General features: G+C 41.2%; 1 protein-coding gene and 1 pseudogene across 2 annotated transcripts in view; both read left to right on the top strand.

Moving 5' to 3' along the window:
- The window catches only part of PCMT1 (protein-L-isoaspartate (D-aspartate) O-methyltransferase), a 60,155-nt gene that overhangs the window by 33,016 nt on the left and 13,487 nt on the right, over nucleotides 1-13,652 (top strand). The window contains exons 4-6 of one of the 2 annotated variants that reach the window (XM_050787177.1): nucleotides 4,972-5,076; nucleotides 8,575-8,695; nucleotides 11,187-11,272. In XM_050787177.1, coding sequence (XP_050643134.1) covers nucleotides 4,972-5,076; nucleotides 8,575-8,695; nucleotides 11,187-11,272 — 312 coding nt within the window. The remainder of the gene's footprint in view (nucleotides 1-4,971; nucleotides 5,077-8,574; nucleotides 8,696-11,186; nucleotides 11,273-13,652) is intronic. The other variant, XM_050787178.1, reaches the window with a different exon arrangement.
- LOC126952512 (BTB/POZ domain-containing protein 10-like) lies at nucleotides 8,712-11,180 on the top strand (annotated as a pseudogene).

Genomic DNA, 13,652 nt, shown 5'->3' with positions numbered 1-13,652 from the left:
CCTTGAATATATTGGGGAAAAAAACAGCCATTTAACACATATTTGTGTGTTACCCCTAAAAAGGTTCTGTGGAACATTAAGGACTTTCTGGTTTGAAAGTTTGAAATCTCTTGGATTATGTGAGGCTGTATCTATTAAAGGCCTTCTCTCAGCCAGGTGCGGTGGCTCAGGCCTGTAATCCTAGCACTTTGGGAGGCCGAGGCGGGCGGATCACAAGGTCAGGAGATCGAGACCACGGTGAAACCCCGTCTCTACTAAAAATACAAAAAATTAGCCGGGCGCGGTGGCGGGCGCCTGTAGTCCCAGCTACTCAGGAGGCTGAGGCAGGAGAATGGCGTGAACCTGGGAGGCGGAGCTTTCAGTGAGCCGAGATCGCGCCACTGCACTCCAGCCTGGGCGAAAGAGCGAGACTCCATCTCAAAAAAAAAAAAAAGGCCTTCTCTCTATGTATTAGTTGGGGGAAAAGATAGCTTTAACTTTTTAAAAATTCTTTAAGCTCCCAAGTGCTTGGAAACCTTAGCTTTAAATAAATACACAACTTTTTATTATGGAAAATTATGGAAGAATTCCAGTACAATGTATACAAATAAAATAGTGTAATGAACCTATAAATCACCCAGCTCGAATAATGACCAACAATTTGCTAATCTTGTTTTATCTAACTCTCTCTCTCTCTCTTTTTTTTTTTTTTTTTTTTGAGGCAGAGTCATGCTCTGTGGCCCAGGCTGGATGCAGTAGCACAATCTCAGCTCACTGCAGCCTTCCCCTGCTGGGTTCAAACCCTCCTCTCATCTTGGCCTCTCAAGTAGCTGGGACTACAGGTGTGCACCACCACGTCCACCTCATTTTTGTATTTTTGTAGAGATGGGGTATCGCTGTGTTGCCCAGGCTGGTCTTGAACTCCTGAACTCAAGTGATCTGCCCACCTCGGCCTCCGAAAGACTGGGATTACAGGCTGTGAACCACTGCTCTTGGTGTAACTCTCTCTTTTGCTGAAGTATTTTAAAGCAAATCCCAAACATACAGAATATTATTTTATCCCTGGATACTTTATTTTTTTTATTTATTTTATTTTATTTTATTTTATTTTTTTGAGACGGAGTCTCGCTGTGTCACCCAGGCTGGAGTGCAGTGGCGCGATCTCGGCTCACTGCAAGCTCCGCCTCCTGGGTTTACGCCATTCTCCTGCCTCAGCCTCCGAGTAGCTGGGACTACAGGCGCCCGCCACCACGCCCGGCTAGTTTTTTGTATTTTTAGTAGAGATGGGGTTTCACCATGTTAGCCAGGATGGTCTCGATCTCCTGACTTCGTGATCCACCCGCCTCGGCCTCCCAAAGTACTGGGATTACAGGCTTGAGCCACCGCGCCCGGCCCCCTGGATACTTTATTATAAATCTCAATGACTTTAAAAATAAATTATAATGCCATTATCATACCTAACAATGTTCCTTAATATCTTATGTCTAGTGCATGTTCAAACTTTGCCAGGTGCTTAAGAATTTTCATAGTTAATTTGCTTAAATCAGTATCCACACAGAGTCTATATGTTGCATCTTTTTGGTCTTGTTTCAGTTTTTTAAAGTCTCTTTTAATTTTTAAAGAAAGACCCCTTTCTTTTTTTAAATGCTATTTGTTTATTGACAAAACTATTTTTGTCAATTCTATATTTGTTATATAGAATTTCCCATATTCTGAATTTGGTTAATTGTTTCCTGGTGGTGGTTGACTTCTTTTTTTTTTTTTTTTTTTTTTGGAGACGGAGTCTCGCTCTGTCGCCCAGGCTGGAAGTGCAGTGGCCGGATCTCAGCTCACTGCAAGCTCCGCCTCCCAGGTTTACGCCATTCTCCTGCCTCAGCCTCCTGAGTAGCTGGGACAACAGGCGCCCGCCACCTCGTCCGGCTAGTTTTTTGTATTTTTTAGTAGAGACGGGGTTTCACCGTATTAGCCAGGATGGTCTCGATCTCCTGACCTCGTGATCCACCTGTCTCGGCCTCCCAAAGTGCTGGGATTACAGGCTTGAGCCACCGCACCTGGCCTGACTTATTCTTGAAACGTTTTTTTTTTTTCAGGAACACTTCCTAATGGTCCTTCCTGTTGCATCACATCAGGAGGTCCATAACGTCTGGTCATCCACTTTTAGTGATTAGAATAAGTAGTTGTCAATTTTTTTTTTTAATTGTTACACACAGAGTATAGTTCACACATCTCAAGTGTACAGGTTGGTGAATTTTAACACAGTATGCATGTATAACCACTACCCAGGATATTTTCAGCATCTTAGAAGGTTCTCTTGTGCCCTCCCTTAATTATCCCCCAGCCCCAAGGTAACCAGTATTTTGGCTTTTATCACCTAGATTCGTTTTGTAGAATAGGGCATTTTCGTTCCTTCTCTTTGGGATTGGCTATTTTTGTTGATAAAATGTTTTTAATTTTTTTTTTTTTGAGACGGAATCTCGCTGTCACCCAGGCTGGAGTGCAGTGGTACGATCTTGGCTCACTGCAACATCAACCTCCCCGGTTCAAGCGATTTTCCTGCCTCAGCTTCCCAAGTAGCTGGGATTACAGGTGCCTGCCATCATGCCCGGCTAATTTTTTGTATTTTTAGCTGAGACGGGGTTTTATCATGTTGGGCAGGCTGGTCTTGAACTCCTGACCTCAGGTGATCTTCCCGCCTCGGCCTCTCAAAGTGCTGGGATTACAGGTGTGAGCCACTGCACCTGGCCCAAATGTTTTTAAATCTTTGACATAATTTCTAACTTACAGAAATATACAAATAGTACAGTTCCTGTATACCTTTGTCCACACAGTCTTACATTGATAAAGCAAATCTCACCATTTGCTTTATCATTTATTGTCTTTCCCTTTTATCCCCTCCCTCCTGTGTGTGTGTGTGTGTGTGTGTGTGTATGTGTATTATATTTCCTTTTTCCCAAGCTCTTTTAGAGTAAATTACAGGCATAATGTTCTTTACCTTTTTTTTTTTTTGAGATGGAGTCTCGGTGCAGTGGCACGTTCTCAGCTTACTACAAGCTCCGCCTCCCGGGTTCACACCATTCTCCTGCCTCCCTCCCAAGTAGCTGGGACTACAGGCACCCGCCACCACGCCTGGCTAATTTTTTGTATTTTTAGTAGAGATGGGGTTTTACTGTGTTAGCCAGGATGGTCTCGATCTCCTGACCTCGTGACCCGCCCTCCTCGGTCTCCCAAAGTGCTGGGATTACAGGCGTGAGCCACCGCCCCTGGCCAATGCTCTTTACCTTTAAAAATAAGGACATTCTCTTACATACCCATAGTACAATTTTTGAGATCTGGAAGTCAGCATTGATATAACACTATTAGCCAATTTACAGACCTTATTCAGATTTCATCAATTGTTCTGATAATGTTCCTTATAGGAAAAGAAAATGGTAGAGTGTGAGTTTTGATTGTCATGTCTTTTTAGTTTTCTTTAAAGAATGACTGAGAAATGGTTCCTTATTCTTTTACGGCCTCGAAAACCTTGAAAATTTTTATGAATATGGGCCACTTATTTTATATAATGTCCCTCAATTTGGGTTTGTTTGATGTTTCCTCATAATTCAATATGGGTTATGCATTTTTGCCTGGCATATCCCAGAAATGAAGTATCTTAGCAGAGGCATTTGATGTCAGTGTGTCCCATAATTGTGATGTTAACTTTGATCATCTGATTAAGGTAGTGTTGACCAAGTTTTTCCAGTGGAAAACTTTTTTCTGAACTCCGTTGTAAAATTACTATTTTTCCTTTTTTGATTAATATTCATTTGAGGCAAACCCTTTGAGATTGTGTAAATAATCCTGTTTTTCAAATGTTAGTACACTAGTTTTAGCTTCCATTTATGATTTTTACCTGAATTAATCAGTTATTATTGAGATGGCTGCCCAAAGGATGATTTTCATCATTTTTTCTACATGTATTTATTATGTGTATATATATTTGTTGGGAAGTTTCCCCTGTTTTTCATTTATGTATGTATAGAATGATGTATTAATTTATCACTATAGATTAATGGATGTGTATTTTTATCAACCAAGATCTGGTAGTAAATGTGTTTACTGCTATTGGATCTGATTTTTTTTTTTTTTTTTAAGATGGAGTCTCGCTCTGTTTCCCAGGCTGGAGTAGAGTGGCACGATCTCGGATCACTGCAATTTCCACCCCCCAGATTCGAGCAATTCTCTGCCTCAGCCTCCCGAGGAGCTGGGATTACAGGCGCCTGCCACCGTGCCCAGCTAATTGTCTTGTATTTTTAGTAGAGTTGGGGTTTCACCATCTTGGCCAGACTGGTCTTAAACTCCCAACTTCGTGATCCACCCACCTCAGCCTCCCAAAGTGCTGGGATGACAGGCCTGGGCCACCATGCCCAGCCTGATCTGATTATTTTTAGTAATGAGAATACTGGCTGGGTGTGGTGGCTCATGCCTGTCACCCCAGCACTTTGGGAGGCCGAGGTGGGCAGATCACCTGAGGTCGAGAGTTCAAGACCAGCCTGACCAACATGGAGAAACCCCGTCTCTACTAAAAATACAAAATTAACCTTTGTATTTTTGTATTTGCTTATATATGCAAAGAATGAATTCCTTCCTTTTTGGAAGGAGTCACAAGAAACTAGTAATATTGGTTACCTTTACAGAGTGAAACCTGAATGGTTGGAAATGGGAGTACGGTGGAGACTTTTCACTTATAGATCTTTTAATCTTTTTACTGAATTAATTAAAAGTTAAAAATTCACACACTGGAGGTCTAAAATTACTGAAACACGCGTGATCTGAATGTAAGAATTCTAATCAAACAGTTTTCTTAAGTAATACCTGGGCAGATATAAGGATATATGTTTTGGTTATCTTGGTAGATGACAGTAGTAGGAAAATTTGTAGAAAGTTGGCAACTTTCTTTGTATGCCATGATATGTGTACTTCAGTCTTAATGAATATTTTGTTTTCTTTTGGCAGCATGCATATGCACTAGAACTTCTATTTGATCAGTTGCATGAAGGAGCTAAAGCTCTTGATGTAGGATCTGGAAGTGGAATCCTTACTGCATGTTTTGCACGTATGGTAAGAGTTTTATTTCTCATTCTGGCCCCAACAGAAGAATATAATATGATTTGGCTGTATTTTTTTTTCACTAGTGGTTTTCATGTTTGTTTGTTTGTTTATTCTATTAGGATAGTGGTTGGAATGAGCATCACTTAGGATTTTGTTGTTGTTGCAAGTGACAGAACATGCAACCCAAACTGGCAGAGCTAAAAGGGAGTTTATTTAGTTTATATAACAGAAAAGTCTGGGGGTATATACGATCTTTTGTGTGGCTGGATTTAGAAGAGCAGATGTTATTATTGACAATAGGGTTCTCTCAGTTTCTTGGTTTGGCTTTAATTTCCTCCACATGTTGGTGCCATTATCTGGTAAGCTCTACCCTTGTAATCACAAGATGGTGGCCATTAGCTCCCAAACTACCTTCTTCCAAGTTCTCATTTGGCGGAAAAGAATAGAATGAGCCTGGTTTTCTTTTCTTTTCTTTTTTCTTCTTAAAAACAGAGGTTTTATTGCGTTTGGTCTACAGTTGGTATTTCACCTTATCTCATGGTGCAGGGACCCTGGGTAGGGGAATCTGTGTAGTACTTGGTGGGGCATGTGGCTGGGGGAGACAGGGCAGTATAGATGGTCAGGCCCAGAACGGTTTGAGAAGGAGGGCTGGGGACTCCTGAAAACCTACTGAGAGGCCAGACATGGTGGCTCACACCTGTAATCCCAGCACTTTGGGAGGCCTAGGCAGGTGGATCACATGAGGCCAGGAGTTCAAGACCAGCCTGGCCAATGTGGTGAAACCCCATCTCTACTAAAAATACAAAAATTAGCCAGGCATGGTGGAGCACCTGCAGTCCCATTTACTCAGGAGGATGAGGCAGGAGAATCCCTTCAACCCAGGAGGTGGAGGTGCAGTAAGCCTTGATTGTGCCACTACACTCCAGCCTGGACAACAACAACAAAAACCTACTGAGGTACAGTGTGGGGGGGTGGGGTTAGCATGCAGAGGGGGTCAGGCTTAGCCCCGATAACTCAGAATTCTACTTACTTGTTTGGGCCTCAGTTTTCCCACCGGGCCCTGCGACATGTCTGAGAGTCCCAGGGAAATCCAGCCACTCAGGAGCCTGAGATATTTAGCATCATAGCCGGGCCCCCTCTCCCAGGGGACTCATCTCCCAGCACCCTCTCCACTGTCCCTGCCGAGAATGAGCCTGGTTTCTAAACATTCCTACAGGTTTACCAGGATGAAGGTAGAACTTTTGCATTAGAAAAAGTGCTCTTAGAAAAATAATGCCTTGTTGTTATACTTCTGCCTTTCTCATCAGAGCCTTATCTGGTCAATGGCTATCCAGAGTATTAACTGGGGACCCACTGATGTATGTTGGAGTAAAGGTTGATCTTTGCTTAGATCATCAAATCAGAGTGATTTGAGAAATATCGTGCCTGGAGGCCAGATTGGAAGATTCTGATCTAGTTAAATTGGGAGTTGTGGATCCACCTTGGACTAGAATCCATGTAACTTGCTATAAATGTATAGTCAGCAGACCTCCTAGAATGTAAGCTCCAGGGAGTTGGGCATTTTCTCTGCTCTTTGTTTTCATTGATGGTATCCTAAACATCTAAAACAATGCCTGGCACATAATAAGGACTCATATTTTCTCAGATGTTTTGCTCATTTTGTAGAGGTTAAGTCCTTATTCATGGGTATCAGTGATTTTTTTTTAAGATTAGAAATACCATTTAATAAATGACTCATTCTCTATACTTGACATGTTTATAGTTTTAGAGGATGTATTCATTTTAAAAACTCATTTGGTTCCTGAGTTATTTTTCATAAAATGGCATTAATGTTTTTCACACATTTACCATGTGTGAAAGTGCTTTGTGTTTTAAACACTAGTGCCTGTGTTCTAAGTGCCACCCCATTTTTATGATGGGGTATATGCCTTTTTCTTCCCCATTTTGTACTGAGGAACCTGATTCATAGAAGGAATGATTGGCCGGGTGTGGTGGCTCACACCTGTAATCCCAGCACTTTGGGAGGCTGAGGCAGGTGGATCACCTGAGGTCCAGAGTTCGAGACCAGCCTGGCCAACATGGTGAAACCCCCTCTCCACTAAAAATACAAAAATTAGCCAGGTGTGGTGGCACATGCCTGTAATCCCAGCTATTTGGGAGGCTAAGGCAGGAGAATTGCTTGAGCCCGGGAGACAGAGCTTGCAGTGAGCTGAGATCGTGCCACTGTACTCCAGCCTGGCCAATAAAGCGAGACTTTATCTCAAAGAAAAAAAAAAAAAGGAGAAGGAATGGTTAACTTGCCAAGGTATGTATGTGTGCAAGTGATGACACTTAAGACAAGAACCCAGATAGTCTGACTTCAAAGCCTTTATAAGGGTTACTTTTAAAAATTTTTATATTTTTTCAAAACAAATATACTTAATATTTTAATTTACAAATAAATAAATATGCAAAGAAGGGATTTTTGTTGTTGTTGCTTTTTGTTTTTTGTTTTCTGAGATGGTCTCACTCTGTCATCTAGACTGGAGTGCAGTGGCACGATCTCAGCTCACTGCAGCCTCTGCCTCCCAGGTTCAAGTGATCCTTGCACCATGTCAGCCTCCTGAGTAGGGGGACCACAGGCACATGACACCACACCTGGCTAGTTTTTGTATTCTTTTGTAGAGACGGGGTTTTGCCATGTTGCCCAGGCTGGTCTCGAACTCCTGGGCTCAAGTAGTCTATCTGCCTCTGCCTCCCAAAGTGCTGGGAATATAGATGTGAGCCACTGTATATATTTTCTTGTTTTCTACTAACAGCTGTAGAATCAAGTGTAGAAATTTCTTCCCATCAGGCGGGAGGCAGAGTATGTGGTGGCTCACTCCTGTAATCCCAGCACTTTGGGAGGCCGAGGCAGGCGGATCACGAGGTCAGGAATTTGAGACCAGGCTGACCAACATGGTGAAACCCTGTCTCTACTAAAAATACAAAAAAAATTAGCTAGGCATGGTGGTGCGCACCTGCAATCCCAGCTACTCAGGAGGCTGAGGCAGGAGAATCGCTTGAACCTGGGAGGCAGAGGTTGCAGTGAGCTGAGATTGCACTACTGCACTCCAGCCTGGGTGACAGAGCGAGACTCTGTCTCAAAAAAAGAAAAAAAAAAATTCCTCCCTGTCAAATTTATTATGTAACATTTTAATATTTAAAGTTATACTTTAGATGGCATTTAAATAGAAAATTATTGTACTACTATTAAATATTGGTAATTTTCTTCAAAGTTCTGGATTTAATCTAAGAAAGTAATTTTTCTTAGTATTATAAGTTTTATTCAATGGGAGTGATGGTTGAGAAAGGTGTATATATGGTAAGTAATGTATGATAAACTGAGTGTTTAGCAATCTATAGAAGGCTTAAGCTATTTTTGTTTTCTCTTTGCAGAATATGACTTTAGATAAGGAAAAGCATCAATAATACTTTAGAAAAACAAATTTAGCCCAATGAACTACTGAATTGTTTTCTCTTTTCAAGGTTGGATATACTGGAAAAGTCATAGGAATTGATCACATTAAAGAGCTAGTAGATGACTCAATAAATAATGTCAGGAAGGACGATCCAACACTTCTGTCTTCAGGGAGAGTACAGCTTGTTGGTGAGTATCAGAAAACTTTAAAAATTTCTTCAGAGGATTTTTATTTTCAGACGATCCAATGCAAGCTAAATAATACTCAATATAATTATTGTATTTTTTTTACAATCACTTTTAAGTACTAAAAAATAAATACAATTCTTTTTGCTCCCCTAGTGAGTATTTTGCAGTCATCTCTTTGTAAGTTTAATTTTGTATTTTCCTATTAACCTATGAGATTGAATTTTTTGTAATGTGTTTGGCCATTTGGATTTTGTCTTTTGTGAAGTGCCTGTTCAGATACTGGATTGCTTGTATTTTTGACTTATAGGGCTTCTAGCCCTTTATATATGTAAATACATTTCTTCTCCCATCTGGGGTGTGCCTTTTCATCTTACTGGTACCCTTTTGATAATAGAAATTCTTAATTTTAATGTACTCAGACTTTCCAATTTTTTTCAGTGCTTTCTGTGTCCTTTTTAAGGATAGTCTGAGGCCATGAAGATATGTCTCGTATTATTTCTTAGAACCTTTATCATTTTTAGCTTTTCATGTTTAGGTCTTTGATCTTCCTGATGTTGGTTTTTGTGTATGTATGAGGTAAAGGTGCAGTTACATGTTTTTGTATAGGAATATCCAGTTGTCTTCCCCAGACACACTCAGTTCTATTTAAAAAATAAAATACTGACCAGGAGCTGTGGCTCACACCTGTAATCCCAGCACTTTGGGAGGCTGAGGTGGGCAGATCAGGAGGTCAGGAGTTTGAGACCAGCCTGACCAACATGGTGAAACTCCGTCTCTACCAGAAATACAAAAATTAGGTGGGTGTGGTGACACATGCCTGTAGTCCCAGCTAGCTACTCAGGAGACTGAGGCAGGAGAATTGCTTGAACCCGAGAGGCAGAGGTTGCAGTGAGCTGAGATTACGCCACTGAACTCCAGCCTGGCGACAGAGCGAGACTCCGTCTCAAAAAAAATAAAAAATAAAAAATAAAAATAAATAAAATAAAGGCCCGGGCAGCTCTAGTAGCCACAGCCGCCTGAGTGGCTGCCTCCATAGCCACTTCTAGAGGGATGTGGCTGAGGAGGAAGTGGAGGTGTTGCTAGCCTTGGCCTTTGCCCTGATCCTCTGTGGACACTGAAAGGGGAATACAGGAGTAAACCACACCAAAATGAGTCTCATGTTGCCAGTGAGAGACATGAGAGTTCAAGAGATAGACGAAGGTCAAGTGACAGATCATGGGATTCATCTCATGAAGGAACAGCGTCTCAATTCACTTCTTGTATTAGAAATGTTACTTCTCCGGCTGGACGTGGTGGCTCATGCCTGTAATCCCAGCACTTTGGGAGGCCGAGGCGGGCGGATTACCTGAGCACAGTTCCTCTTCTCCAAGCAGTCCTTGTTCTCCAAAAGCCTCCCCACATGGTTCCATTAGCAGTGCTGGGAACAGCATTAGAAACAGTAGTCAGTCAAGTTTAGATAATAGCTGTTAAGATATCTGGGGAGATGGTGTTTGTATTTGAGAATGCAAAAGAAGGAGCTCGGAATATAAGAACATCTGAACGAATAGCACCAATAGTGAGTAACACTAGATTTGTTGTAGACCCATATGTTTCTCCTGCAGAACCAAATACAGTGTTGGGCAGGATGTTTGTTTGGATCTGGCCAAGAACATAACTTTACACAACCCAATGAGAAAGGAGAGTATGAAGTAGCAGAGGGAATTGGTTCCACTGTGTTTCAATCTATTCTGGATTACTATAAAATAGGAATTACCTGTTGTCCTGATGGTGTAACTGTTCCTGAATTGAGAGAAGCATGGGACTATCTTGTATCGCTTTTGAATGTAGTACTATTAAGGTACTATATATTAAGTTAACTTAAATAGGTGCTTCTGCCAAAGTATTCCTCCAGTAAAATTCATGTAGTTTGCTGCCCATAAGGAGTAAAAATTATTTATCTTGGGTTTATTTGAATGATTAGGATGAGATTTAAAACAGAACTTATGAGTTCCGTTATCTCCAGTGCGTTTCACCCTTTAGAGTGAGTCACGTGCAGGGAGTGTGAACGACAGAGGTGGTTTATTATCCAGTCTGCCTTATCCTTAATCTGTTCACAGATATTTATTTACTAATGCTTTTGTTCTTAAGAGTTGTGGGATACAGGTTCATGCCTGTAAACCTAGCACTTTGGGAGGCTGAGTTGGGTGCATCACCTGAGGTTAGGAGTTCATGAAAAAGAGTTGCGAGATAGGAAAATGAAGTGCTTTTCGTTTACTAAATGATTGTAAACTCCAGTTTTTCATCAAAATCAAATTCCATTGTTTTAATGTTTCTGACCAAACAAAAAATAAAATAAAATGAGTTAAAAACAGCAAAAAAGTGAGTATCCAGTTGTCCCAGGATTATTTATTGAAAAATCTATCCTTTCTCCATTGTAAACCTCCTGTACTAGAATTCTTCACATTAAGTTTGATCTGAACAGGTTTTTAAAGCATAGCTATTTTTCTTTCAGTGGGGGATGGAAGAATGGGATATGCTGAAGAAGCCCCTTATGACGCCATTCATGTAGGAGCTGCAGCCCCCGTTGTACCCCAGGCGGTGAGTCGGGATTTTTTTCTGTTTGTGTGTTTTATTCAACTAAAACTCTACAAGACTTAAATAGAAAAGACTTCTAGATGATGTTTAAAATATAATTAGATTTTCGTATCATACATTTTGGTTACAATTAGCTATTACTCTTTTCTTTTTTCATATGCAAACAATTGTATAAATGACATGAAAATTACTAAACCCCAGCTTGTGGCGCTCATATTTGATCCAGGTAAGAACTAGGACAACAGGAGAATTGGGAAAATCCCTTTGGAGTTTATGACCTGATAATCAGTTTGAATTTTTTTTTTTTTGAGGTGGAGATTTGCTCTTGTCGCCCAGGCTGGAGTGCAGTGGCACAATTTCAGCTCACTGCAACCTCCACTTCCTGGGTTCAAGTGATTCTCCTGCCTCAGCCTCCCGAATAGCTGGGATTACAGGCGCCTGCCACCACGTCCAGCTAATTTTTGTATTCTTAGTAGAGACAGGGTTTCACCATGTTGGCCAGGCTGGTCTCGAACTCCTGACCTCGGGTGATCTGCCCACCTCAACCTCCCAAAGTGCTGGGATTACAGGCGTGAGCCACTGCGCCCGGCCAGTTTGATGTTTTTTAAATACCGTAATATGTACGGCTGTATTTGGTGTATGGGAGATATGAGAAAGTATTTGCCATACATTGTATTCTCACAAAGCTTGTATTCTAGAAGAGATATGTCATATATGTAACCAGGAAATTAGCAATATGATAGCATATAATTAACACATGATATCTATTGGAAGGAAAATAAAATATGCATATGAGGGAGAGAATTGTGCAGTGAGTGGTCAAGGAGACATCACATAGGGATGGAACTTGAACTGAATCTTAAAGAATAGTAGGATATATGGCCAGGCATGATGGCTCATGCCTGTAACCCCAGCACCTTGGGAGGCCAAGGTGGGAGGATTGCTTGAGCCTAGGAGTTTGAGACCAGTCTGAGTAACATGGCAAGACCCTGTTTAAAAGAAAAAAAATTAGCCAGGCATGGTCGCGCATATGCCTGTAGCCCCAGTTACTCTGGAGGCTGAGGTGGGAAAATTGCTTGAGCCCAAGTGGTTGAGGCTGCATTGAGCCATGTTTGTGCTGTGGCACTCTAGCCTGTGGTCCTAGATTTCTGTTACACATGCCTCTTGCGTAGTTCTTGACTAGATGACCAGGGGATGAAGGTGACACTGTTTCTTCTGCCTAGTCTCATCTGGTTTTTTTGTAGGCTTAGATCAGTTATGGGAAGCTGAAAGTTGGATAATTTGTTCTGGTCATTGGCCTGCTACTTATTGGCCAAGTGACTGGGAAAATCACTTAATTGCTTTGGCCCTGTTGATTATCTGTTTTTTGTTTTGTTTTGTTTTGTTGTTGTTGTTGTTTTTAAAGTAGCTCACGCCTGTAATCCCAGCACTTTGGGAGGCTAAGGCAGATGAATCACTTGCGCTCAGAAGTTCGAGACCAGCCTTGGCAGCATGGCAAAATCCCATCTCTACAAAAAATACAAAAATTAGATGTGGCAGGCACTTGTAGTCCCAGCTACTCAAGAGGCTGAGGTGGGACGATAGCTTGGATTGCCTGAGCCTGAGAGGTTGAGGCTGCAGTGAGCCATGCTTGCACTACTGCATTCCAGCCTGGGTGACAAAGTGAGACCCTATCTCAAAAAAAAAAAAAAAAAAAGGTAGATTGAACCAGTGGTTTTAACACATTTTAACTGAAGTATTAATATAATACAGAAAATTTTACAAGTCATAAACAAACAGCTCAATTGAATTTCAACACATGACCAATGAGTTTTTAACTTTTCAAAAAAAAAATATTGACAACCTAGAGTGAACAGTTAAAACCTGAAATAGAACTGTGCTTAAATGAGGGGAGTGGGTGCAGGGCCCATTTCTCCCTACTGGGACCCTGAGGTGATCTTGAAAGATATTTCTAGATCTAATTAAATTGAATTTAAATATTGGAGTAATACTTGCAAGTATTATAGGGGTATGTATACATCTGATTTAAGATAGATGTACTGAAGCGGCTTTCCAGTTTTAAGATAGCAGAATGAAGAGGTTTATGCCTTCTCTTGGATATCACCCCAAGATAGCCAGAAAAACAGAAGCATAAACTCCATACTCAATTAACTAGGAGACTATACCTGCAATCCTGAACTCTACAGTGTGTGAAGATAGAAAGCAGATGGAATAATAGCTGACCCAGGAGGGTGGAGGAAATGGAAACTAAAGAGACTACAGAGTGAAATATTATGCATACGCAGTTTGCTCTGCAAAACTCTGAAAAGGCTTAGGAATTGGTGGCATCAAGACCTTGAAAATCATAGGTAAAGCATGGGTCTGAAAAGAGGGAGTGCTGCTT

The sequence above is a fragment of the Macaca thibetana genome, chromosome 4 (assembly GCF_024542745.1).
Source record: "Macaca thibetana thibetana isolate TM-01 chromosome 4, ASM2454274v1, whole genome shotgun sequence".
In the NCBI taxonomy this organism is placed as follows: Eukaryota; Metazoa; Chordata; class Mammalia; order Primates; family Cercopithecidae; genus Macaca; species Macaca thibetana.
The sequence above is the reverse complement of the archived record's forward strand: the minus strand, read 5'-3'. Positions and strand labels throughout refer to the sequence as shown.